Below are 27,931 nucleotides of genomic sequence, written 5' to 3'. Positions count from 1 at the left end.
AAAATAAAACATTTGCCAAGCCTAAGCCTTCCTTTTTAATAATCATAAGTCACCCCTTAGGTAGGCCCTAAATACCCTTAGGCAGGGTGCATGACATTTGAAAAGTATGTGTATATTTATTTGTCTACAGGCCCTGACTATGAAAAACCTAATTGTCATTTTTCATTGTAGCAAGGATGGCTAGCCCATAGTAAAACACTGTGTTGCACTATGACAATATATAGTGCTTAATTTTAGCTTGGGTATATAAGAAGATGATGGATGGAACACTTGAATTAACCTCAGCCACTAATAATACTCTGGGTTGTATCCAAGTCCATCATTATTTTGTAAGCCATGCAACCTCAGTTTTGACCCAGCCATATGAAAATCAGTCTTGAACCTGCTCCAATAGGAACAGTCCAGCCTGAACTGCCAGACCAGGTTCTCCCTGAACCAGAACACAAGAAACCCAAGACCAGTTTTGGCCTCGTTGGAGCTCATCATCCAAGTATAGAGTTGGTTCCACTGACACAGAGTGCACAGGACACACATATGGGCATACCCTTCCCACCTAGACAGACACACTAATGTAAACAAAAAAGTGATTGATGGAATGTTCCAATCCCTTGTGTCACTTTTTTAAACTTCAATTTCAGCTTGGAAGCAGCTACAAATAGTTCAAGGACTCATTTAATAGTAAGTTAATATCCAAAGTAATGGTCAATGACACTTTTAGAAAGTTTTACGTTTCCAACCTAAGCCAAAAGGGGTATTTATGCCAGTGTCCAGTGTCACTTGACTTCTGATGGCTCTCCTGTGGTGTGATGCCCTCAAACAGTTGAAAAATATCTTGCATGTGGAGAGGTTTTTTTCTTCCTTGAACAAGAGGGACTGGGGCTGCGCCCAGCCCCTTCCTGAGCTACAAAGGATGTCTATCCTGCCACACGCCGATGTAGCTCACACCTACGCCTGCCACACATTTCTCTTGCTAGTCAGCTTGGTACCAAACTCAATGGGGGGCTGCCCCAGGACTTGTTAGAAGTGCCCAGAAGGCAGGGTGTGCCCATTGTCACACCCACACCTCTTAGCGGGCACTAGGAGCACTGACCAGGGGAAGAAAAGGTCCACCAAGATAGGACTGTGGGAAGGTTTACAGTAATACCAACAGGAAGTGCTGCAAAAGTTGGTAGGGTATCCCCTGGAAAGTTCCTGGCAACTCCCTATCCCATTGGTTAGGGAGTTGCCAGGAACTTCTCCCACCCATGAACTGGCACTGAGCATAAACATGGCATTCGCAGTACCCTCCTTAAAACACTGCTGGACCTGTAAAGATCAGAGGAAAAACTGCCCTGCTGTCTTCAACCAGAAGGAAGCCTGGAACTGCTTGCGCTGAACCCAGGATGACAGAAGGGGCTCAGAGGAGCTGTTGGCTGACCTCCTTTTTGAGCCACAGGGACATAACACGTTTCCTGAGGCCTTTCACTGCAACTACCTAGATGGCCAGTACTAAATGGACCTACCCCTGAGCCTGCTGCTGGCCTCTGTTAGAGTGAGTCTCAACCCACAAAGTGGTGCCCTTCCAATGTCCTGGACACTTGTCTGGTTTAAGGAATACTCCTCCTGCTCCCAAACTGCAATATCTGAGACTTAGAAACTATGTGCCTGGAGAACCACGGTAGACCAGAACCATTGTCAAAGCCGCATCCTTTGATGTTGTATCGCTGGTCGGCCTCACCATGCTGGCGTGCCCCACTAAAAGAGATCTGTTTCATAATTTGAATGAAGATGCTTTTATTGAAACTGATGCACAGTAGCAAACGATCAACTTTGAGTTCTTCCTGGACATAGACTTCAGACTTGGCCCACTCTGAGCTTTCCTGCCTTCATTGATGACTGCACCCGCTCATCAGCAGCCTGCCATCATTGAGCTTCAAATTTAATTTGCAGCTTGGCCCACTGATGACTCCTTGAAGACCATATTTTATTCATAAACATTTCCAAGTCAGAAGTTAAACTTTCCACTGTAACTGCTCCCTCACTGTCGACCTTAACATTTTACTTTGACTTATTTTAGTACTAGCAAATAACCAATTTGAGCTTTTAGGCACTATTTTAATTCAAAAATCTTAATTCATATCTCTAGTACTGCTTATTGGATTTTAGTCATTTTGCTTCCATTAATTAGAATTGTACTGAATTTGTTTGTAATTTTTCTTGTTTTGTCTTTTCACTTCATTACTCTTTGTGGGTTGCATAAATATTTTAAACATTGCCTCTAAGTTAAGCTGACTGTTTTGTGCCAAGCTACCATGGTTAAGGATGGGTTTATTTAGCAACTTTAGTGGTTCACCCTAACGAGGACTGTTACTATTTTTGGAGGTGGGTTGTCACCTGCCTCAACTCAACTAATACTTCCAGTTTCCAATTTCTTACAGAGACAATCTGATCATATGTTCCCAGACATTGCTGAATGTTATAAATCCTATAAATGTAAAGTATTGTTTTCGTTTGTGGCTATGTAAATTATGAATTTACACTCATCAACCTGTTTTAGAATTGGATCAAAGCACCTAATAGAAAAGTAACTTTGTTTATGTATGTATGTGCTTGTTACAGGAGTACACGATACACAGCACGAGAGGATTGTTGTTGTCCATGGAAATGGAAGCATCCACAGTCCCAGATTTCCAGACACTTATCCACGCAGCACAGTTCTGGTGTGGAGACTGGTGGCAGTAGAGGAAAATGTCCGGATACAACTTACCTTTGATGAAAGGTTTGGGCTCGAAGATCCTGAAGATGACATTTGCAAGTAAGTTATTCCCACATTTGCTCCTGTGGGATGATAAAGTAGAGTAACTGCTATGTTAATACAGATCTGCTTGTGTGTCTTTAAACATGTTTTATCTACTTGAGGTATTTTACATAAAACTGCCATGTAGCTTTGTGGATGCTTCTAATGGCTTTGCTTCAAATGTCTATGTATAATGACATGTATAATGGCACGTATAATGGCAGTGGCACCTTTCAAATATAATGCAAATATCTAGATTTTGTTTAAAATGGTGACATGGCAGAGAAATAATGGAGATGTTGGCTAGAATGCATTAAAACTGTCCAGATTAGAGATCCTTAACGTGTGGGCTGTAGATCCCCAGGGGTCCTTTATGCATTATCAGGGGGTCTGTGGGTTAGGATTCCTAGCACTATCTCAACCTGCCTGGGGAAACTCAGGCCAAATGGCCAGCTGCAATATTTATTCAAAATGAGGTAATCCATGTCAGTAACAAAGCTCATGATTACATTTTCACATTTTCATTAATTTGCTTTCCAAAGGGTATTTCTTTTTTCGAATGCATTGTTTTCCTGCAATGTGTTTTAATCTTGTACTTTGTGTGCTGTGGCCTAGGTCACTCGTAAGTAGCTCTGTAAGTTCAGGCTGTAGGCCAGTGTTTCTATTCTCGCAGGACATGATTGAGAGGTTTGGAGTTGACGCAAAAGGCAGTGTGAGTTTCTCACAGTGCCTATCAATGGGTCATTAAGGTGTTCAGAAAACTTGAACAGCCAATCCTTGGCCAATTCTGTAGAGTGTACAGAGCAATGGCGGCATGTTCAGAATGTAATTATGATTAAATGTGAAAGTGTTTGAAGGAGGTTCAAAGCTTCTGAATTATTGACAGGACCAAAGGCTGAAATTGTGTGTTCTGTTGTGAATGGGGGCGGTGGTGAAGTGAGTGAGATGCTAGGAAGTACATACAGAAGGAGAGAGTGGAAAGTTGAACCAGAAGAAGAAAGAGATGATGTGTGAAACATGAAAACAGAGGAATTCAGAATGGTGTGGGGAAAAAAATGCTTGGGCCCCCTGGTATACTTGAATGATTTAGCAGGGGACCTCAGAGGTCAAAAGATTAAGAACCACTGGTCCAGGCAATACATTGAGGCTGGGTTTGGCGTTTTGTCGGCATAATAGGAAAACGCAAATGTCTAGATATACTTAGTGAAATAGAGTAGAGTTCCATTGTGCCTCCACCAGAGTGATAGAGAATAACGAGGCTATAGTTTCATGGGAGGATGTGTGTGTTAAATTCTCTACCATATGGAAAAGTACCGGGCCTAGTAAATTTATTAGCATAATGGGGGTCCTTTTTGGAACGTACACGTTCTTACTTTTACTGTTTATTAAACACGAGTTCAAATATTTAATTCTGGCTGTAACTGGGAGGGCACATATTTCTTTTATTTTTAAATACCAGAAATAGGTGTCTACATAGCTAATATTATCCCATCGCACTCATCAAAATAGAACATAAAACACTAGCTATAGTCGTTTACAAAATACCTGAGCTACATAGCAAACAAGTAACTTGTTTTTCTTGATCGGGTTTTATGTTTCGTTTGCTTGAAGAACACAATGGAAGGTGTAATATCCCCCAAGTTCTAGAGTTTTAATTGAGGCTCTGATCATTTAATTTTTTTTTTTTAAGTGCAGAGGTAAAAGGGTGCATCATCATGGCAACCAAATGTCAATTAGGAAACGCAGAAATTGTAGCATATTGGTTTATGAATGCACCAATGATAAATCACAGAGACATTTACTTTTCAGTGAAATACTTGGTGAATCGGCACAAGGATGCACTAAGAAATAGAGTGCACTGCAGCAGTACGTAAATAGCGAGTGCGAGCAGGCACTTGCAGTCACTAAATGTGCTCTCGCAGTATGATCGCTTTCCCCAAATGATTTTTAATTACATGAGCAGAGTAACCTTGTGATTATCAGTAATTCCATGTCGAAGAGTAACAAAGCTTTACCGAAATTACTCCAATTACTCCATCATAATCAAAATTACAAACTGGCCTAACGATAATTCACTTCTGTCGTGACTGTCAAATATTGATGTAAACTGTGTTGTGTTTGGAACATAAATGTATTAAATTTGTTAAATTTATAGGCAGTCTTATTTTATGATTTTTAGTTATGTGAAGAGTGCAGCGAAATTGTATTTTCAACAATTATTGTGATATTTTTAGTTTATAATGATTATGTTTCTTGTGATCTAATAAAAAACAAATCCACCATTTCGTTTTCTGTTTTAGTTGAGTAGTGCTCCTTTAAATTTGCAGAAGCATTTTATGTTCAAATGTATACTTCCATGTTAGAAATCAGTGATTGTTAACTCTAGAATTTGTACTGCTTGATTTCGAATTTGCGTAAAAATGTGAATTTCATGGTCATGTGTAAGGGCTTTTACTGAATGTAAAAAATATTTTATTATATAGAACATTCTTCGAGCTGACTTCGTCACTCAGTTGAAAGTGTTCACATTATTGCAAGGGAAGTTTAAGGACCAGATACATTTATTAGCAAACATTCTAGTCACAATATTTTTACACATTCAATTGTATTATAAAGTCATGTGCGTTATACTCCGTGCAAAAATATACCATTACATGGGATTCTACAATCACTATATAAAATTCCATTTCTAATTTCTTTGTAATTGGCGACATGTGATGCACCCAGGTGCCTATTATAAAGAAATGACAAGTCTCCCAACTGTAATAACTTATTACAGTTAAGTCCTGATGTCACAATACCTGCTACCAGCAGCCGAGGATAAAGGCAAGTCAGGACATGGAGCATAATTAAAGAACCTGGCTTTTCTTTCATCTGCTCTATTTTTTATAGCTGTACGGTAGAAAGCAATTTTTATAGCTGCCTGTTCATTTTTGTGCTTCTTTGCTTCTTTGATAATTGTAGAAAAATAAGAATCTTTCTGAATGTTTCCACACATTCGGTGCTATTGTGCCTTTTTAAAAACACTGACTTGTTTTAAACGTTTTCTAATATCTAAGTCACAGCTTTTTTGATTTTGCAGTGGAGATTCTATTTTTATTGTTCGTGTTTCCACACATTCTCTCTTTCATGTGACAGCGCCGCACCAAGTATTTAAGTGGTTTGTTTGAAAGGTGAACGTTAACCATGTACATGATAAGGATATTGCAAGTCATCTCGGAGTTCCATAACTTTATTAAGGAACTTGGCTTTCTCTAAATGGTCATGGAACTCCTTGGTGACTTGTAATATAGATTATAATGTATGACAGGAGCTACTATATTCCATATATCATACAAAGTTGTTTGAGCAAGGCATCCCATCTCTTCCGATGTGATCATATATGCATTACATGATCCTCATCAAAACACATTACAAGTCAAATGCATGTACACACAGCACTTGTATTTCAAATTTGAGGCAGTTGCAGTAGAACTCACCTACAATCTCAGAACAATTTTTACCAAGCAATATGTAATTCCACAGGCTCCTGAATGTAACTCTTTTCATTACAACATTATTACATATTACCAAAAGAGAACTACGTCAGGGGTAGCAAGCGCGATATAAATAATATTACAATACAATACATTAATGAAGGCAGTAGCACTACCATCTAAAAATGGAGATCACACACACATCAAGAGCATTACAAGAGGTTGGCAACTATGCGTCTCATCTCACACATGCCTCATACATGCCACAAGCAGTAAAGCCTACAGTGATATTCAAGTAGTACAAAACTCATTGTATCAAGCATTGAAGGGTTAGCTAAATATAAACTGATGTAATGTAATACACCAAAACCACCAAGGCACATTTAACAAAGTGTTGCAAGTACAGTGGACACAAGCAGCAAAAATCAGCATGTGGTGCTTGCAATAGCATACTTCAGACGAAGAATAAAAGAAGGCTTTAACTGTGCATTATGAATTATGTCCTGAAATGTCCACATGAGTCACATATGTGCTAATCATCAGTTTTACGTGACATGTAATGTGTGGGCTAGTTCATCCAACTGGAGAACAATCCACCTGGATTTCAGAAGGGAGCCTTACATGCTGGCAACAAAACAAAACACAAACCGAGGGCAGCACACCCACATGCCAATCGTGGAAAATCCACTTGACTTTCAGAAGGGTCTACCTTTGTGTCTGCTCAATATGTATTGCAGAGGGTGCGACACAAATAGCTAAGACCCTTTTGTAACATAAAAGTGCAGCACAAGTGCGAAATGGGTGCTGATCCCCATTGTGCTCCTGGGGCATTTTGATAACATTGCCACATTCTTCCTGTAATGCCTTCATATCATTGTTGTATCCAATATCTGAGTAACTGCTTCCTTCTGAGAAGTGGTTGTACTCTCCAACTGAAAGTATTGCACGTTTTCTTAGTAGTGCAAGTACAATCTCTCTCAAAATGAAGTGTAGCTATTCAGTACCTGCCTGTACATGCTCATTGAATGCACTACATTTAATGGATCAACCATATACATGACAACTTGGTTGAGACATATGTCTGCAATGTAGCAACATAATTTTACAGTAGTAGCAGTAGTAGAAGAAATGTTTGCAGTTGTTTAATGGCATTACCGGTGCTTGCACAAAAAAGGAAAAACATTTGGCAAGTTGGTTCAAATGATAATATTGTATTTTCTAGTGCACGCAAATGACACAAAAATATAAAGGAGTAAAGAAAAAATATGAATAGCAAATAAATATAAAAAATGACCATCGCTTAAAATATTAATAGGACATTGTGTATGTTTCCTCGCAGGCAGATGTTCTAAGAAAAGGTATAGAAATCCTATTTAGAATTAATTTACAACTCTGAAAAATATGATGCAGCATAATGAATTTTTACTATTGCCATTGAATTACTGTAACTTGAAGTCATAGTTTACAAACACATGGTTGAAGAAGGAAACTAAAAGGAAAGAGCATGGAAATAAAAAATTATTGGTAAGGTAAAACACTGACTGACCGCCATTGCTTTAGGGTGCATTTTATTTTAGGTTAATGCGCACATGTGATATGAATAAGTGTCACAACTCACAGATCAAAATAGTCTTTGTCTGAAATGGTCAGACTCATTGGTCCCAGCTATATGCTTTGGTGGCGGGAGAAAAGTGGAATGACAATTGAATACCTCAATCAATAAAGAGGAGTGATTCAAAGCCCCATCTATGTTTATATAATTATGTAGTTTTTATTTATAAATTAGGCTGGCGAGGCATCTGCAGCTGTGTCTAGCCCAGACCTAAAAAAAGAGTAGTGAGGCAACAACATTTCAGAAATCCAAATCTTAACATTAAGGGGTCGATTATTACTTTGGTGGACTAAAAAGGCTGTCCTCCAGAGTCCCAATGGTCAGGTTGCCGACAGTGCAGCTGCCTTCCCGCGGGCCGCATTAAGAGTTTCCCAACGGGGTGTGGCCTACAACATTGATGCCGGCTCATAATTGACCCAACAGCAATGCTGTACTGTGTAGGTTGTACCAGCACCCGTCACAGTGTTCACTGTCTGCAACAAATATCTAACTACTTTTTGGTGTGTTTTATTATCCACTAGAGATTCTTATTTAATTATTCATGTTTACAAGCATCATCTTTCATATGAAAGAGCAGGCAGTGAACCTCGCAAACAGTGAACATTGCGATGGGGCTAGCCAGTGGGACCCCTGCACTGCCCATGCCAAGTTCATGGGAAGTGCAGGGCCCCTTTTGGGGCCCCCTGCACCCCGACTCCGCCAGCAATTACATGGCGGTGCTACTGCCATGTAACCGCAGGTGGCGAAGGGATTAAGACCGCCAGCACTGCCAGTCCCTCCCATTGAACAAAACTGGTGGTGCTGACGGTCCGACTGTGGCGCTACCGCCACAGTCCTAATGCGGTAGTCGGACCACCACATTTGCGGCAGTCTGACCACCACCACAACCCTGGTGATCTTAACACCACCAGGGTCGTAATGAGGCCCTAAGTCTCAAAAAAGGCAGCTAAAAATAAGTCTGTTTTTCTAAAAATAAGTTTGTGTCATGTTATCGAAATGATACGGTTGCACCCTTGCATACATGCAAAGAATGGCAAACTTACAAATGCATATAGATTTCTGGAAAACAGTCTAATTTATAATGCTGCTAATATGATGGACCTCTACAGTAGGTGGATTAATGCACATTTATAGCAATTTTACAGAGAAGAAAATAGTGTACTATCTTGTGGAAGTAAGTGAATTAATCATGGCAGTAAAATGCTGGCGGTAACCCCGTGGAAACATTGCACTAAACATTTACTAAAGTGCTGCATGTTTTGCTCCAGGTTTTGCTGTATTTATTTGCTCCTTGATTGGGAGCATAACAAGTTCTTCCACACCTGCAGATTGTGGTATCCCTTTTACAGAATAGGGTTGTTATTGATTGATATAGCACCTAAATCTAAGGGCCAACATAATTTAATCAGAAGCAGATGAAGCCTGCTGAAGACAATTGATAAAATCTGATGCTTTTTTATTTATAACAAAATTAAATTTAATTCCCCTATATGGTCAAGGAACTCCTCAGTTACTTGTAATATCCTTATAATGTACGGTAGGGGTTACTTTATCTCATACATAACATAAGGGAGCTTGCAAACCCTGAATAAAAGCTTGTCACTAATTTCCTTTTTACAGGTGGCTTTTTGTATTGGTGACATCTCTAATATCTTGTACTAATGAAATGACATAGCTGCTCAACAGTAATAAGTTGCTATAGTTTAGTTGTAACCTTCTAATGCCTCTTGCCAGAGCCAGCAGCCAAGGTGACAGGCAGGTCATGGAGCATCATTACAGCTGCAGTTTAAATAAAGGAAGGAAAACAGGCTTTTCATTCTTCTGATACTTTTCTAAAACAAACAATGATGACCAGCGTTGGACCTGGCCCTTTTACAGGGTCATTCCCCAGACTTTTTGCCTTTTTCCTCCTTATTTTTCTGACCCTTGTTGGCTGAAGCTATGACTCTGAGCACTTTTTCACTGCTAATCAGTGCTAAAGTGCATGTGCTCTCCCTTGTACAATTTGCATGATTGGCTTATACCTAATTGGCATATTTAATTTACCTATCAGTCCCTTGTAGAGTGGTATCCCTATACCCAGGGCCTGTAAATTAAATGCTACTAGTGGGCCTGCAGCGCTGCTTGTGCCACCCACTGATGTAGCCTTTCAAACCGGTCTCAGGTCTGCTAGTGCAGGGCCTCTGTGCACAGTTTTTTGTCACAGGGACCTGACATCTAAATATACCTGCCAGGCCCAGAGCTCCTGTTTTACTACATGTAAGTCACCCCTAAGGTACGCCCTAGCTAGCCCTATGGGCAGGCAGGACATGTGCCAGGTTGCGTGGCCTGTCCTGGTAGTGACAAACAGCCTAACTTGGTGTCTCACTGCTGTGAGTGCTGCTTTCTCATAGGATTGCATTAGAAATGCCCTGCCTTATGTGTAAGGGGTTTTGTCTGATTTATGAGAGGTAGCTTGGTAATGTTTTGTATGGTTGTAATGGTGGTAAGAAACTGGTGAACTGCTTACTGGTGTCAGTGGATTCTTTATTACTAGTACAGAAATTCCCCTTCTAGAAAGTGAGCATTTCTCTGTGCTTATGACTCTGGTGTTTTGCAGCCTGACTCCAATCCACATCTGGACAGAGTGACATTTGGGCTTTGTACATACGTTTCAGACAGCCTGTACCCAGGGAGGGTGGAGGTGTCACAGAGATGCATCTACATACTGAATAGTCTTCCTGGGCTGAGAGAAGGGAGAGGCGGGGCACACCCGGATTTGTAAAGGCTGTGCCCTGGCCTCACACAATAGGGTCGTTTACCCCCCACTGATGTTTGGAGCCTGTGCTGCAGGAGAGAGGGGGCACTACCAGAACCTAGTTCCAGAACCAGTTGTAACTGGTTAAAATCTCCTCTCCCCCTCTTTGTAAAACACATTGCAGAACTGAGTATAAGTACAGGGTAATTTTCCCCACAATTTAGACATTCTAGGGACATCTTCAGGACACAGGACGCTGCTGAAATGGACTCACCAGGAACTACCTTGGACTGCTGCTACTGTGCTGACCTGTGACCTGCCTGGTCACTAGGAGGAATTGCCATCATCTGCATCCCTTGTGCTTCCCTGTTGCTGGGCTTGCTAGCCCTGTACTGCCCCCCTTTCTTGTCTTCAGCAGCAGGGTGCTGTGTCCCCTGAAAACTTTCCATCATGAGGAGTGCTTCATTTTCCTCCTAAAGTGCCCATCTAGCACTTGTAGGGGGACGTTGCGCGCATTGGAGGAGCGCGTTGTGGTGAGGAAGGATCACTGCTGCAACACGAGCATAGCGCACTGAAAGGCACTGCCAGTGTGGCCCCTGAGCGCTCTGTAGGTGCTTTGCTGATACTTCACCGCTGCGACCGGGGCTCTACAGGCTTGTCCCCAGGAAAAACACCTCACTGTAATCCCTTCACCGCCGCGACCCGGGCTCGCAATTCACCGCCGCGACCCGAGTGCTTGGTTATCAATGACACGTTGGCTGAGCGCTCTTGTGTGCCCCCGGGGCACCACAACAACGGAGATTGCAGCCGGCGTGCTCCTAGTTGTACCCCAGGGGATCTGATCGCCACAAGCGGTGCCCCTGGGGCACATGCCGGCTCCTACTGGAAAGGAGCGTCACCGCCACATCCCGCCAGAGGTTCTTGGCTATCTCCAGGAGTAGCGCCCCTCATTGGGAGAGGTGTCGGCCTCTCCCCCCCTTTCTTCTGGCACCCGCACCATGGGCCAGGGCGGCTGCCTTCGGCCTTGCAGGGCATGGGAGCGGAAAGGTAGTTCCTGTCCCCCCGGCCACTAACCTAGAGGCGTGGTCACCCCCAACTCCATTTGCCACAATTTGGGCCCCCGTCCCACAGGAGGGTCAGTTGCGACCCATGGGAGGGGCCTCCAAAGTTGACAGCGCCCTTGTAGGCATGCCGCCAAAACCCTTTGAGATTGTCGGTCCCCTGAGGGGCCCGGAGATAACTACAGGAGGGGGTGCAGACCGCCCGCTCCCCCATGATCGACACATGGCCCCCGTTTGGTGCAAGGAGCGTCGGGGACCCCCCATGCCTGTTCACGTCACGGCACTAGAGGTGCCTTGGCAGAATAAACAAGGTACTTTCCGAACAGCTCATAAGGCTTCTACTGTGCCTTGTATGGACCTTTTGAATGGATTAGGGTAACCTGTGTCTTTCTGCGCCATATACTTGCTGATGTGCCTTTTAGGGGGCAGACATGTTGTTTTGGGTTGATTACTTGCCATATGTATTTACAGTGTTCCTGATATAGGCATTTATTATACTTTTATGACAAGTGCATTTATTTATTTCTACTGTGATTCCTGACTGCTGCTTACATTGCAGAATCCTGAGTACTTACGTGTTCTAATGTGACAACTGCTTATTCTTGCAGAGTATTAGTAACTTGTGTAACATTCTTACAACTGCTAAGGTAGCAGGGTATTACCGACATGTAATGTTTGGTCTAATTCTGTTTTGTGCAATACAGTTTATTTTTACATAGCTCAGTGGTGTGTTTACTTTGTGGTGTACATATTGCGTCACGTGTGTTGCGTATGTTGTGCAAACGCTTTACACTTTGCCTCTGGGTTAGGCCTGACTGCTTGTGCCAAGCTACCAAGGGGGTGAGCAGGGGTTATCTTGGATGTGTAACTCCCTTGCCCTGGCTAGAGTGGGTGGGTTCTGCCTGGCTTAGGTGCATACCCTAACCAACCAGAAACCCCATTTCTAACAACCAGGAATTAGATACTTATGGAACATGTGTTTTTTGTACACTGAAGGTCGTAACAGGAAAAATAGAATCTGCCTTTTCCTACGCATTCTGAACCCCAGCACTTTTTAATCTCACTAACATTAAACTGATTCTGATTTCTTTTTCCTTTTTCACCAAATTCTTTTTAATGTGTTTAGTTTGACGTCAGATACTGGGGTTTGTTCTTCATGTCAACAAGGAAAGTACATATTTCATATGAAAGAGTAAAAACCATTTATTTGAGTGGTTTGCAGGAAGGGTGATGGTGTAACCATGTTTTATACAGAACAAAATACTCTCTGCCATACATTCCAAGGACATTGCCATTCACTTCAGAGTTCCATGACCTTATATGGGAACTTGGCCTTTGGTCTCTTTGATCTCTTTTCTCTGTAATGTCATAGAACAGGTCAGTGACTTGAACCATCCATTTAAGGAATGTCAGGGGCACTTTATCTCATATATTAATGACCCAAATTCCCTTCAATATTTATATTGAAACACAACCCGCTCTCTTTTGATAACTCACTTTGTGCAGGCTTACCTTTCCTCATGTGTTCTCTCTCTAATATATTTAATCAATCCTCTTCAAATGTTTGCTTACCTATTAATATGCTTTTTAAATTGTGACAAGTTCTGGTATCTGGTAAGAAAGAACTAACCATTAGAATAGATAGTGCAATAATCTTTACAAGTAATATTTAGGGCACACTGTTGCTGTTAGATATTTTTTTTACAATATTCTGACATACAGATAATTAATAATGTGTACATGCTGCATAATATTAATTAACAGAAAGACAAGAAAAGAAAATTCATAATCACCTAGTTCCAATATATGTTGACCTCACTCAGGCCTGGTTCACAAAGGTAAACATTCACTTTTGTATGTTTATGGCATTTTGCAATTCACAAAGACATTTTAAGAGTAATATCTTTATGACTGCAGAGTCTTTGCACTTGTGGCGGAGACTCCACACATAAACAATAGGCAGTTGTAAAGATTCTTCTCGCAAAATTGCTTTGTGAATTGCAAACAAATCACCACCCTCTGGAGCAATGTGATGTACTTGCCTGACCTCACCTTAAATTTGTATTATCTTTATTGTGTAGCCATTTGCTCTTTGACTCTTTGGCTATTTGCACAATGTAACCATGATAGGTAAACAGTGGTTCAGATGATTTTGTCCTCGGATTCCACTTGAGATTCTACAGTCACAGTTTCATTGATTATACTTTGCTTGAATGTATCTATTTAATGTATGTTTTCAAGGACAATTTTAAATCAGTGATCAAAATGAAATTTAGGTTCAGGAGTAGAAGAACTGCTATTATTCATTGCAAGGTCTTCTCTCATGAAGCGGTCCAGTGATCACTACATAGGAACCAATTCCTTCAGCACTTGTTCTTTTATGTATTGCATATTGGAAGCACTCATAATCTGATGGGATTTCTACATGTAGGTCAAGATGTGACTGACTTTAATTAGTGCTTGTGGTTCCTAAAAATTAAGGGGAAAAAGGCTTCACTCATTTAAAATTTAGGTTCAGGAGTAGAATAACTGCTATTATACATTACAAGGTCTTCTCTCACGAAGAGGTCCAGTGATCACTACATAGGAACCAATTCCTTCAGCACTTGTTCTTTCATGCTTTGCATATTGGAAGCACTCATAATCTGATGGGATTTCTACATGTAGGTCAGGATGTGATTGACTCTCATTGGTGCTTGTCGTTGAATTGTTGTCCTTTTTTAATTGCTAACCTGGCCTCACTAGCTAACTTGCATATGTCCACACTGCACTCACCAAAAGCAGGCAAGTTTGCCATCAATACATGCTTTTGCTGGCATGATATAGGTTCTCTTACTGCACAGGGATGGGATAAGAAAAGGAGTTGTACAATTCTGTGGGGATATTATCCAAGGCAGGAATCTTATTCAGCACAGATCTAATCAAGACTCCAAAAAGGGTTGAACAATGTGTTCAAGCAATAAAATGTAGGATGCGTCAAAAAAATGGGAAAATGCTATGTTTTCTTTGTCTGTTGACACATCTCATCAAAGTCCTTAAATCTTATGCTATTTTACAATGATCTTATTAAGCTCATCTAAACAGAATGGTTCCATAGCACGTGGAAAAACAAGACATGGCAATACAGAATACAATATGCCTAAAAGGAGAATTTTCTCTTGGTCTGGAATGTAATATGAAAAAACTTGATGAGTAAAGAATAAGGCAGGACATTTCATTCAGAAGGGACCTGAACAAAAAGAAATCTGACCACAGATGCACACTTGTTTTCAATCTAGGTACTCTAAGAAGGGCTGGATTGCAAGCTCCCCAATTTTAATTCAGTGGGAAACCGGTGAATCATATTTTTGATAAAGGTCTGAGTGGGGTTGATAGAGCGTTCCGTACTAATAATTTACCTGTATTCGGACGCTCTTTAGGCCGATGAATCTTTTGACTAAGTGGAACTCTCCGTACTCTATATCGATCAATTGCATCAAATCAATAATCAATAACGAACATAAGCAATACCCTGATCAACATAACACTTAACAATTAATCCAGAATACATTTCGGCGAACCCTGACCTTTCAGTCAGGAATAACCACACCAGTTTATTCAAAGTTAGTGAATTTATTTCCCTATATTAACAAAGCTAGCACAATATAGATGTGTCTCAACACCAAATGATAGACGTAAATGAACATTAATAGCTGTCCATAGCGGCGAAACAAGTGTAATCTATGCAGCATTTGAATCACAAGGCATTCGATAATAGCTATGCAAATCACTAATACGATAATCTGTAACGAGCTAATTGCATACATTTAGTCAGCATAACAAGGTCTCACATTGCATCGTGCAACAAAAGAAATCCTCATCTAACCTCAAATTAGCATCGGCATGTGGGACTTCATGCAAAAACAATTTAGCAACATTAATTTAGAAAAACTCCTAACTAGGGATCTTGTAAAAAATCAGCAGTTGGTTACCTAAAAGAAACACAATGCAATTTTACAATATGCCTTTCATATTTACCAATTACGATCAGCATACAAGGAAGTCTTCGTCTCACAGGTACCGTTTCTCGATCAGCATGGGACGTGGCAAAGGGGCAAGGTGGACGGGGCAATTGCCTCACGGCGGCAAGGTAAAACTACTACTTCATGCAGAGGGATCAAAGTTAAAGTCTCTAGGGCAAGAATCATTTAAAGTCCCTTTCTCTCCATTAGAGAAAGCATCAAAGTCTCTTTCAAAATGGCGTCGCAGCAAAGTGGGCCATAATAGCTACGAAGTCTGCAAAATGGCGGGTATCAAGCTGGTAATGGCCGCTTTCCTCTCGTGCACCTGGTTTTTATAGACAACAGTTCAAATCCAGTAGGGTCTTCCATTGGAGGGTTCATAGGTTAGCTTCAAATTGTCCAATCAAAAACGACAGTTCTCAAGCTTTTACTTAAGCATACATTATCCTTGTAGATGGGTACGCAAGTTGCAACATTTTATACCAATTAGCTCACTTTCAGAGCCTCCATTGTCCGCACCTGCAGATCGACCTTGGAGTAAAGAGAAAAATGCCAAGCTGGCACGAAACCTTAAGATAAGCATGTGAACGATCTCAGTGGAAAAGTACAGCTTCAAGCAAAAATACACGTTTAATAGCACATTGGAAAAATACGAGCATCTAAACCGTGAGACCAGGCAACTAGGCCAAAGCCTCCGCTAAAGTTATGCTAAGCTAAAACATTTCAAGCAAGCAAATCGTAGCACACGTTTATGATTATGTCGGATTAGTGCAATTCTAATAAATCACGTTATATAAAGCATGCTTATAAATGTTGGCAAACTACTCTAAGGGCACATTTTGTCCCCGTACAATCTTTATTAGTTCGGTTAGAGTCACACATGATTATTGCCGTACTACGTTTAAGCGCTAATAAATGTAAAACCTTCATTTCTGCTTCATCAATCCCTCCTCTGATGACTACTTGTCATCACACCAAACCATGCCCACAAATTTTATTCCATTAAAATTCTGTCAGTTCCCTTTTCCTTTTAGTTCCCCTAGTTTTCGCTTTGTATTCTTCTGCCATTCTTTTCATTATTTTCTCTTCCTTTCTTCTTTTAATTCTTTCCATAATCATTATTATTCCCCTTTTTATTCCCCAAATTCCAAATACACAAATTATAACTATCATAATTCCCTCTATTATTTTTAACAATATTCCATTCCAAATTCCCCCAATCCAATTTCCCACTGAAGCAAGTCCTTTTCCAACCTTCTCCCACACTCCTGGTTCTTTCAATTCCTTCAAATCTGCACTCTCTTTTGTTAGATTAGCAAGCATAGTTTTAATCTTCACACTATTGTCAGGAATATATGTACAACAGTGTCGTGCACCAAGCATTTTGCAAACGCCGCCATCCTTTGCTAAAAGAATGTCTAAAGCAAGCCTATTTTGAAGAGTCATAGCTCTTTCCGCTGCAGGTTCAGCATCTATCAGGATTATAGCACCTGAAAACTTTGTCAACATGTTATCCACTATAGTAGACAACTTTCTTATTTTGATGGAATTCAGCACAACTCCCAATGAAGGAATCATGGCTCCAAATATATCTCCTACCACAGCAGCTGCGGTCTCTCTTTTCTGGATATGATGGGATCCAGATGTCTTTTGAATCATCGATAGGTCATCCAGTTGATAAACCTTTGGGAACACTATACCCAAATAACATCTCCCCCACCATCCCTTTGGAAGACGATAATAGGCATTATACCCACAAATGTAATATACACCTGGAATGACAGGGTCAAGTCCGTTCATCATGAATGTCCATTTGGCCTTAAAGATAAACGTATGTTTACACTCACTCGCTCCTACAAAAATGTTATCATAATAAGATTCACCTCGATATATACAAAATTTCCCTACATGCCAAGCATCTAAAGCTATTCTCCCTTGTGTCTTTATTGCAGCAAAATCATAATTATCTACTGAAGTCCTCTTATGTAGCTCTTTTTCTAATTTCGCATTCATTTGTGCTCTTCTATCATCTGTGCGATCTAAAAAGCTTATTTCTACTGCAGAGAGCGAGCAGGTAAGATTTTCCCTATGAGCGTGAGCCGTTTCAAAAGGTTGCATTGGCTCGAAAAATTCCCTCATTATTTTAGCATCCCAATCCTTAGCAATCTGGCTTAGCTGCGCTATTATAGGAACATATGCAAAGGTAACATCATAATTCGAGTAAAAATACTGTATGTTAGTTTGACCATAAAATCTAGACATTACTATACTACATGTAATCCCGTATGTAAGAGGCATGTGGTGATATGTCACCCCTTCCTTTACTGATGTCGGTATCTGTGTACACACATAACAATCTTTCGCATCCATAGTCTCAACATATTCTGTTAGCAAGCGATAGAAAACATTATATGAAAGCTCTTTCTTATCATGCAAGAGTCTCTCATCTATTTCTAATCTTTTTAATGCGGTTAGTTCAGTGACAGTAACAGGAGCAAAAGTAGAAGCATCAATTCTCTCATTCTCACCCTTACCATGCATTCCAAGTACAATTGCCATTATTATTAGTACACATGCAATTATCAAGCCTATACACACATATTTACAATATTTCTTTCTACTGTTTTGCGTCATGATCTGTATAGAATCAGAGAGCTAGAAGCACCTATAAATGAAACTATTTAGCAATTCAGTTACAAAGCTGAACGAGCGCAATGTTCACACCGTTTTCTTCAAGAGGCCAGTCACTTATCGGTTAGCAGCATTTGTCTCAATTCGGCAATAACTCAGTCTTTATCAGTTCAGCAAGTGTCTCATCCGGTTTAGCAATGTCTCAGCTGGTTGTTTGTTTCACTTTAGATTGTAGCAAGCGATATCATTTATCACCCTTTCAATCAACACTGTCCATAAAACTTTTCTTTTCTATTGGTATCTCTTCTTCTTCGTTCTCGATGCTTAGAGATACAAACTCGTCAGTCCAATCGTCATTGACTGCATATGCCCATTCAGGACCGGAATATCTCCTGTTTGGTATCCTTTTCCTTTTCAATTTTGCTTCTCTTTTCGATTCTGCCTCACTGGTACTTTCCTCTTTTGTCAAGTCCTTTTCTTCACTCGAAGTTGGTACCACGACAGACACTTCCTTTCTTTTCTCTTTCACTTTTGGCCTTTCTCCGTCGTTCAAACCTTCTCCAGTCCTTTGTTTAACTGGTGATCCTCTTTGCACCATGTCCATTCGTTGGACCTGCGATCTTTTCTGTAGAAGCTTGAACCTTTTCGTTCTGTTCGGCCTTGTCCCCTCCTCTTGGGGAATCAATCACGTTCTCTTTTTCTTTTCCTGTATCGTCTGCTTCTGGGAAAGCCCTCCTCTGATCAGGCTCTCCTGCTTTTTCACCTTTTTCGAGCCCTTCGTCACCGTTACTTTCGTCAGGCTCTGTATCACTTTCAGCTGCTTCAGGTTCTTTGTCACCTTCAGCTGCTTCAGGCTTTTTGCTACCCTCAGCTGCTTCAGGCTCTTTGTCACCTTCAGCTTCTTCATCGCTGTCTGAACTTTCTCCTTGGTCTTCCCCAAGTGAGTCGGACTCTTCGCCCTCCAATAATATCCCTCTCTCCCCTGCTTCTGCCTGTTCTCTTTCAGTTCGGTTTTGTTCTGTCTCAGCACTCAGCACTGTTTTATCAGGCACTGGCAGTTTTAGCGCTTCAACTTCCTCATCTGTGGGACACAACACTTTCTTTGTGTGACTGGCGTGAATCCAGTTGGGAACCCCCGCACACTTCACGGCGGTAGTTGTCGTCAGGATCACTTGGAAAGGGCCTTTCCAACGGGGTTCCAGACACGACTTCCTCACGTGCTTCTTTACCACCACCCAGTCACCTGCTTTCAGTGCGTGTCCTGGACCTTGGATCGGTGGCAAGGTGGTTGCTTCCACCTGGTGAGAGAAAGAGCGAACCACGTCAGCCAGACCCTTGCAGTAGTCTAACACCATATCATCTGTAATATTCAAAAGCGCGTTTGCGGGAACTGCAGGAAGTCTCATAGCCCTGCCCATGAGAATTTCGTGCGGAGACAATCCAGTCTTTCTATCAGGGGTGTTTCTCATTGACATTAGCGCCAAGGGCAATGCGTCAGGCCATTTCAAATTTGTCGATGCACATATTTTCGCCATTCTTGATTTCAGTGTACCATTCATCTGCTCCACCAATCCTGATGCTTCAGGGCGATAGCTACAATGCAGTTTTTGCTCAATGTTCAGCGCTTCGCAGAGTAACTTTATCACCTCGTTATTGAAGTGACTTCCCCTGTCTGATTCTAAAGAGATCGGGAATCCGAAACGTGGTATTAACTCCCTCAACAATAGCTTTGCAACTGTAAGGCTGTCATTTCTACATGTGGGGTATGCCTCAATCCAGTGACTAAAAATGCACACAATCACCAACACATACTTTAGACCTCCATGCACAGGCATCTCAATGAAATCTATTTGCATACGACTAAACGGCCCACTGGCCCTGCCAATGTGGCTGGCGTTCACAACTGTTCCCTTTCCTGGGTTCATCTGCTGGCAAGTGACACATCGATGGCAAACTGCTTCTGCAGCTTGACGAAATCTGGGGTTAAACCAATCAGTTTTGAACAATCTTATAATGGCATCTCTCCCTAGGTGAGCTTGCCCATGATAGAACCGCGCAAGCTGTGATAAGAGACTGTTTGGCAAAACAAATTTTCCCTCATTTGAAACCCATAACTCGTCTGGTCTCTTTATACACTGTGATTTAATCCAGGAATCTCTTTCATCCTCCCTGACGTTATTCTGCAATGCTTTTAGTTCATCTATTGTATCTACGACCTTTAAGGCAAATGCTTCAGCTGGTTCGAGTTCTGGTTCACTTATCGAATTCCATTCATCCCTGAGTAATATACAGTTCAAGGCACAAAATCTTTCGACTTGATCCGCATATGCATTTCCCAGAGAGACATAATCCTGTCCTTTTGTATGAGCACTGCACTTTACCACTGCAACTTCAGCTGGCATTTGAATGGCGTGTAACAATTCCCTTATTCTCTCCCCGTTTTTCACTGGTGATCCTGAAGAAGTCAGGAAACCTCTCTGTGACCATAGTTGTCCAAAGTCGTGCACAATCCCAAACCCGTACTGACTATCAGTGTAAATGGTGACTTTCATCAATGCAGACAGTTGACATGCTCTTGTAAGGGCTACAAGTTCTGCTACTTGTGCAGAATAGACTCCTTGAAGCCATCCCGCTTCCAAGACACCTGTTACAGTACATACAGCGTATCCTGCTTTTAAAATTCCCATCCCATCTCTTAGACATGAACCATCAACAAAAACAATCTGGTCATTTTCATCAAGTTTAGTATCCTTAATGTCAGGTCGAGGTTTTGTGCAAAATTCAGTCACCTGAAGGCAGTCATGCTCGACGTCTTCAGCGTTCTCAATTTCAGCATTTTCTCCGGGAAGCAAGGTTGCTGGATTCCACGTAGTGCACCTTTTCAGCTGCACGTTCGTTGAGCCCAGAATTATCGTTTCATACCTTGTGAGTCTTGCTCCGGTCATGTGTTGCGTTCGGGAGCGGGTCAAAAGTATCTCAACTGAGTGAGGGACCATGACTGTTACTGGGTGTCCCATCACTATTCCTTCACTCTGAGTGAGGCTGATACCAACTGCTGCCACGGCGCGCAAACACCCTGGGAGTGCTGCTGCGACCGGATCCAAAGTGGCTGAAAAATACGCTACTGGTCTGTTTACGCCACCATGGGCTTGAATCAAGACAGACAAAGAACATGCATCACGTTCATGACAAAACAATGTGAAAGGCTTTGTGTAGTCAGGCATACCTAAGGCTGGAGCCCTGCACATGCACTCTTTCAATTCAACAAAAGCATCCATCTCATCTCCTTTCAGTTCAATTTGATCCAAGGCATCCTTCTGGGTCAGTTTCAGTAAAGGCTTTGCTAGAGTCGAGAAGTTGGGAATCCACTGGCGACAGTAGCCCACCATTCCCAAAAACTTCCTCACCGCCCTCCTTGTCTTGGGTGGACTCATTTGAAGTACGCTTGTTATTCTTTCCTTCATTATTCTCCGTGACCCTTTCTCTATCTGGTGACCCAAGTATTTCACTTTCTTCTGACAGAACTGCAATTTGGAAGGAGACACCTTGTGTCCATTCCTTCCCAAATGGTTCAACAGAGCAATGGTATCGGCTGTGCAGCCATTTTCTGTCTTTGATGCAACCAGTAAGTCATCAATGTACTGTACTAGGGTTGACTCAAACGGCAATTCTAATGCTTCCAAATCTTTCTTTAGAATCTGATTGAAGATTGACGGTGACTCAGAAAACCCTTGAGGAATTCGACACCAACTGTATACTCTGTCTAGGAATTTGAAACAAAAGAGGAATTGGCTGTCCTCATGAAGGGGCACAGAAAAGAATGCTTGTGACAAGTCGATGACTGAGAACCATTCGGCATCGCAAGGGACTTGAATCATTATCACAGCTGGATTCGGTACGACAGGGCAACACTTGACTATGATGTCATTTATTTTCCTCAAGTCCTGCACAAATCGGACCTTTCCACTTGGCTTTATTAGTCCCATTATTGGTGAATTACATGGACTGCTTAACACTTCTTTCAGTACTCCCTGCTTTACAAATTCGTCAATAAGTTGGGCAACTTTCATGAGGGTGTCTTGTGCCATATGGTACTGTGGGGTCTGGGGAAAGATTGCATTGGGCTTTACAGTCACTTTCACTGGTTCCACTCCTTTCATCAATCCCACCTCTCTACCTGTCATATCCCACACTTCCTTTCCGACTGTTTCCCGTAATTCAGCTGGAATATCTTCTTCAGTTATCATCGGGAAAAGACAAATCAGAGGATAGTCTTCATCGATAGTTTCCATCTCATCCCCCTCTACACTGTCCTCTTCTTCCCCATCACTGCTCGTCTGGATTGTTATTCCTTCGTTCGAACACATGATCGAACAACCCAATTTGCACAATAGGTCTCTCCCTAATAGTGCTATCGGGCTTGAGTCACATACCACAAACTGATGCACCCCTTGATAGTTACCGATGCTGACTGGTACTGGATCCGTTATTGGGTTCGTCAGGTGCCTGTTTGCTACTCCCACCACTTGAACTGTCCTCCCTGAGAGTGGCAAATTTGGTACTTCACTGCTCTTAACAGTTGAACGTGTGGCTCCTGTGTCAACCAAGAATGAAACACGATGACCCATTACTCTTCCCTCTACGTACGGACCCTTTTGATCAACTTCCAAGGATGCTGCAAGCACACAATCTCCTTCTTCTTCTGAACTTTCACTCTCCCATACATTGTTTATTCCACTCTCACTGTGTAGTGGGAACTGCTGTACTGTGCCATTTGTACTCATTACCTGACCCGAGACCTGTGGAGGAACCATCACTTGCTGCTGACTCATTGGTGCCAAAGGTATTTGCATTTGCTGCTTAGGTACCATGGGTAACTGCTGTTGCATTGGCTGCATTTGCGTCATCTGCATACGAGGCATCTGCATCTGCTGCGGCTGCATAGGTTGTAATCCCTGCAACTGATTTACGGTCTGAAAATTTGGGTTTGGACCTCTCATTTTCGGTCCCCTCATTGTCTGAAATGCATTGACATCATTGTTTTGCTGACCAACACCTGCACCTGCACCTGCACCTTCCTGCACCACCATCGGGCACTCGCGTTTCCAATGACCGACAATTCCGCACACATGACACGGCATCACCTTCTTCATTGCCTGTACACCAGTCACAACAGTGTTCAAATCCGGACCATTATTCACAAAACCTCCTCTGCCTCTGCCTCTGGCCTGTGGCTGAAACATCATATTTCCCTGCAACTGCGGCTGCGGTTGCGGTACCTGCTGTTGGAACCCTTGCATCCCTTGCAAACCTTGCAGACCTGTCTGAGCTGCTTTAAGTTGCATCATCATCACCTTCTCTTTCAACTTTTTCTGTTTCACTTCAATTTCGTCGCTACAGTATTTCGCATAATTTAACACCTCATCAATAGGTTTCGACTGCCAACAAATCAAATGCGACTTTATCATCTGACTTATTTCTGGTCTCAGCCCTTCCACAAATCTAAACACAAAATGAAGCATGTCCTTCGCCTCTATTGTTTCCGTGCCGCTGTAGTTTTTGAACGCCTTCAACAACCTCTCATAGTAACTATGAATCGACTCTTTAGCCTCTTGGGCCGTTCGATCAATCTTCTGCCAATCCACATTTTTCGCGGCAACCTTCGTCTTCAAATGCTCAATTACCTTATAGTACAAGCTCATCACCATAGGTGATGGTGCACCCGTCTCCCTGTCTCTCTCTGGTTCACTTGTCGGCCAACCTACAGCTCTTTTGCAATCCTCCCACAAATCTGCTGGAACCACAATCTCAAAGAGAGTGTTCAGGTCTTCCCAAAGACATTTTGCAAGCTTCACAAACCTATCAGTCTGTTGATACCATTCAATCGGCTTCTCTCTCAGTTTGGGAAAATCATCCGTAAAAGACTGAATGTCGCTTCTGTGCCATGGTACATGTATTAATTTTCCCCCTGCTGTCTCCCTCATTGGTAACATGGTTACTGCCTCGCTACTCTGTGGTCTTTTCTCATTGAGTTCCGTAGCACTGTCCCTCCTCTTTTCCTTTCTCTTTACCCACCTGCTTTCCCACTTGTCTAAGCACCTCCACACTTGTGCACTCTGCAGCAATTCTCTAAGGTGCGCCTTCATACCTGCTGACCTCATGTGTTCAAAATCTGTGGTCCCGAAATCCAACCTATAGCTCCTGCTCAAGTGTTTCGTCTTGCCTATATCAACCCCGTTTTTGTCAGCTATTTACTGCAAGCTTTTATGTACCTTATTCACTTCCTTCGTGATCCTGGGACATAGATACCTCAGCTCTTCTTCCGAGTAGGACTCCAACCTATTCACACCAATAGTCCCTTCCACCAACTCTTGTGCTTCCATGTTCAACCTTATCCTATTCATATAATCTTCTCCCTTCCCACTGGCTGAACTTTGTGTGGAATTTAGACTGTTGAACCATTGTGTCAGCTGTTGCGCATTCAACCCCATCAGTGTAGCATTCACATCGACTGCCATTGATGGTTGCGGCAACTTTTCAGTATTCGATGACAGCGGTATCACCAGTGGGGGACTCGACCTCACCAGTGTTGACTGAGCACATATGGGACTAAACTCCATCAAGGTCCCAGATCCAGTTGGCTGAGCCGCTATCGGAGTTATCCCTGGAGTGTTTTCTATGCACCTCCTTTCTGTCCCATTCTGCAGCATTGATCCCTGACCGCTCATACCTAAGTTAGGCTGACTGTACAAAGGTACCGGTGGACCTACAGTAATGGGTAGCGATATCGCATCTGGGTTTTGTCCATTTCCCATGTTCTGAGACATGTTCATTCCCACACTATGGGTCATCATTGCCGGCATACCCATTTGACTCCCCGTCACCTGAGCATGTGCATTTCCCCCCTGCATCTGCTTTTGAGGCATCAAAAACTGAGTTGCTTCAGCTTGTGCCAGTGTTGGGTTGTAACCATTCTGTCCTCCCATTACAGTCGGATCTAGAATCATTCCCGTACTGTTGTCGCTGCTGTAGTACCTTGGGACCTGCGGCTGATAATTTTCTGCCGGTTTCAACATGGGCACATCTGGATATATTCTCCTAACCTGCGGTATCTGCGGGGTGAACAGTAGACTCGGGTCCTTAGATCCCGATGAAGATCCTGAACTCTGAGTTTCACCGTTCTGTACCGGTGCCGGAGGGGCAGAACTGGTACTTGGACCTTGTCCACTCTCCGCATAAGGTGGTGGATGGTCGTTCAGCAATTGCATGATTAACTCCTCATCCTCTAACTCCTCTTCCCTTCTCAACTTTTCCTCGTCCTCTCTATCCTTGGAACACCTCCTGTTTGTCTTACAGGTAGCTTTCTTACCTGTCTCCTCTTCTTCCTTAGTAATTGCGGGAAACAATTTTATCCCCTGCAGTACATCTGACCTCCACACCTTCTGCGCATTATCCCACCTAGCATCCGCTAGTGTCTTTTCTACCTTCCTTATCCTGTTCTCGAACTTATTTTGCTGTTGCTGTCTAGCCATCAGTTCCCAAATCGCTAGAGCCTCAAACTGTGCTGGCCTTGGAGGTACCTTCATGTCGTACATCTTGAATCTCAAATTCTCTAGGATCCTTATATTGAATGTCCCATGGATCGGGAATGCTACGCTCCCATGTTTCTCTGTCAGCTTGTGCCACTGCTTTAACCAAAGACACGGAGCTACCCCTTTTTCCTCCATTACAATGTAAGCTGGTGTACCTTCGTGTGGCGTCTCTTCTCCTACGCTCGCTTTAATGTAAGACTCCCCCTTCATCGCACTCCTTAATGCTTTAAAAAATTTCATTTTTCTCGTCTTTTATTTCACAAAATTTGTAATCAATAGGTGACTTTAATTCCCGGAATACTCTTCGCTTGCCTTTCCCCTTCCAATCGAGCCCCACGGACTGCGTCCAATCCGTGCGCGACCCTTCTCTGCAACCAACCTATCCCAGCGCGGCTCCTAGTGACGTCACACTCACACACACTGCGGCTGACAAAGCCTCGCGGCTAGTCCTCCTTCACTCAGCTCCTCTCGTAACAACTTCTTGCATGTATCGCGAGCTACCAAAAAAATAAAACAGATCTGTCGGTTTACTACAGGAAAGGTAACACAGTCGCTTCAGGACCTTAGGGACTTTTCACTAGCCTCGGCCGCTATTCCGTCTTTCTCGGTCCCCACGTTCGCAAGCAAATCTGACCCGCAGACCTACTCTCAACTTGTCAGTGATCTATTCTAGTGCACTTAGAATCTTGTCAAAGCCCGAAGTCGAAGTTCCTTTCACTCCCTTAACACACGTACCGACTTGTTGACCACGCCCGATCAACCTACTAAACCGCCCAGACCACAACATAGATCAACATACTCCGGAGTCTCTTGACCTCGCAGGGCCCGTCTCAACAACAACAACCACGTGGACCTTTTTATGCACAAAGCGCCACACGCACATGAAGTTCGACGACTTCCCTACTCTCACACTCGGAGTCGCACCTCCGCTATTTCTATGAAGTTCGATGACTTCTCTACTTCTACACTCGGAGTCGCACCTCCGCTATCCTCTATAAAGAAAAAATTCCTCGCAACCTCTTCACACAATCTGCGGCAATAAGCTATGCAAGCGCAAAACCCTAACTTCACCCATACCATCACTAGTACCGCCAACGCCGATTCCACACCTCCGTTCTCTCCATTCGCAAGCTCTGAGATCCCGGGAAAGTCGCGGTGGACCTAGCCCATCATCATTCTGTCAATCAGTTTTATCCAAGAAAAATCTAATTCAACTTCTCGAGTGGAGTGTCAAAAGTCGAAACCGTTAATTCAACACCATGGCCCTCATTCTGACCTTGGCGGTCTTTTCGCAAGACCGCCGAGTTACCGCCGCGGTAAAGACCGCCGACCGCGGCGGTATGGCGCTGCGCGTATTCCGACCGCTGGGAGCGTTCCGCCGGAATACCGCCAGCAGCCACACTGGCGGTCGGCGGGAAAGTGGAGACTGGTCAACCTCCACCGCCACGCCAGCAGAACACCGCCCCCAGAATTACGACCCACATTTCTGTGTGGCGGTCTTCTGTTGGCGGTCTTCTGTTGGCGGTCACGTCCCTATGGCTCCCGTCGCCTCCCGGAGGACCAACGCACAAGGTAAGTTGATCGTCCGTGAGGGGAGGGGGTGGGGGGGTGTTGTGTGATGTGTGCGTGCATGGGGGTGTGCGTGGGAGTGTGTAGAGGGGGTGTGTGAGTGCGTGCATGCGGGCGGGGAGTGCTGCTGTGCCTATGGGCAATGTGTGTAGTTCGGCGGGTGCGCATGTCGGCATGTATGTGTGCGGGTATGTGTCCCCGTTGTGTATGTGTGTGTGTAGGGGGTGTGTATATGTGCATGTTGGGGGTGTGTGCATGTCGGGGTGCATGTATGTGCATGTCGGGGTGGGGGTGGGGTGGGGGTTCGTACCACCTCTGGGGGGTGGCAGGGGGGTGGAGGGTGTGGGGGGAGGACTCGGGGGGCAGTGGGGGGTGGGGGAGACCCCTATCAGTGCCAGGGAAGGAATTCCCTGGCCCCGATAGTTCCTACCGCCATGGTTCGCATGGCGGTTCCCGAACGCAAGAAACCGCGGCGG

General features: G+C 43.1%; 1 protein-coding gene across 2 annotated transcripts in view; it reads left to right on the top strand.

Annotated features, from left to right (window-relative positions):
* The window catches only part of PDGFC (platelet derived growth factor C), a 752,668-nt gene that overhangs the window by 307,106 nt on the left and 417,631 nt on the right, over positions 1–27,931 (top strand). For both annotated transcript variants that reach the window (XM_069243160.1, XM_069243169.1), the window contains exon 2: positions 2,599–2,794. In XM_069243160.1, coding sequence (XP_069099261.1) covers positions 2,599–2,794 — 196 coding nt within the window. The remainder of the gene's footprint in view (positions 1–2,598; positions 2,795–27,931) is intronic.

The sequence above is a fragment of the Pleurodeles waltl genome, chromosome 1_2 (genome assembly GCF_031143425.1).
Source record: "Pleurodeles waltl isolate 20211129_DDA chromosome 1_2, aPleWal1.hap1.20221129, whole genome shotgun sequence".
Classification (NCBI taxonomy): Eukaryota; Metazoa; Chordata; class Amphibia; order Caudata; family Salamandridae; genus Pleurodeles; species Pleurodeles waltl.
Note: the sequence above shows the minus strand (reverse complement) of the source record. Positions and strands in the feature narration are given on the sequence as shown.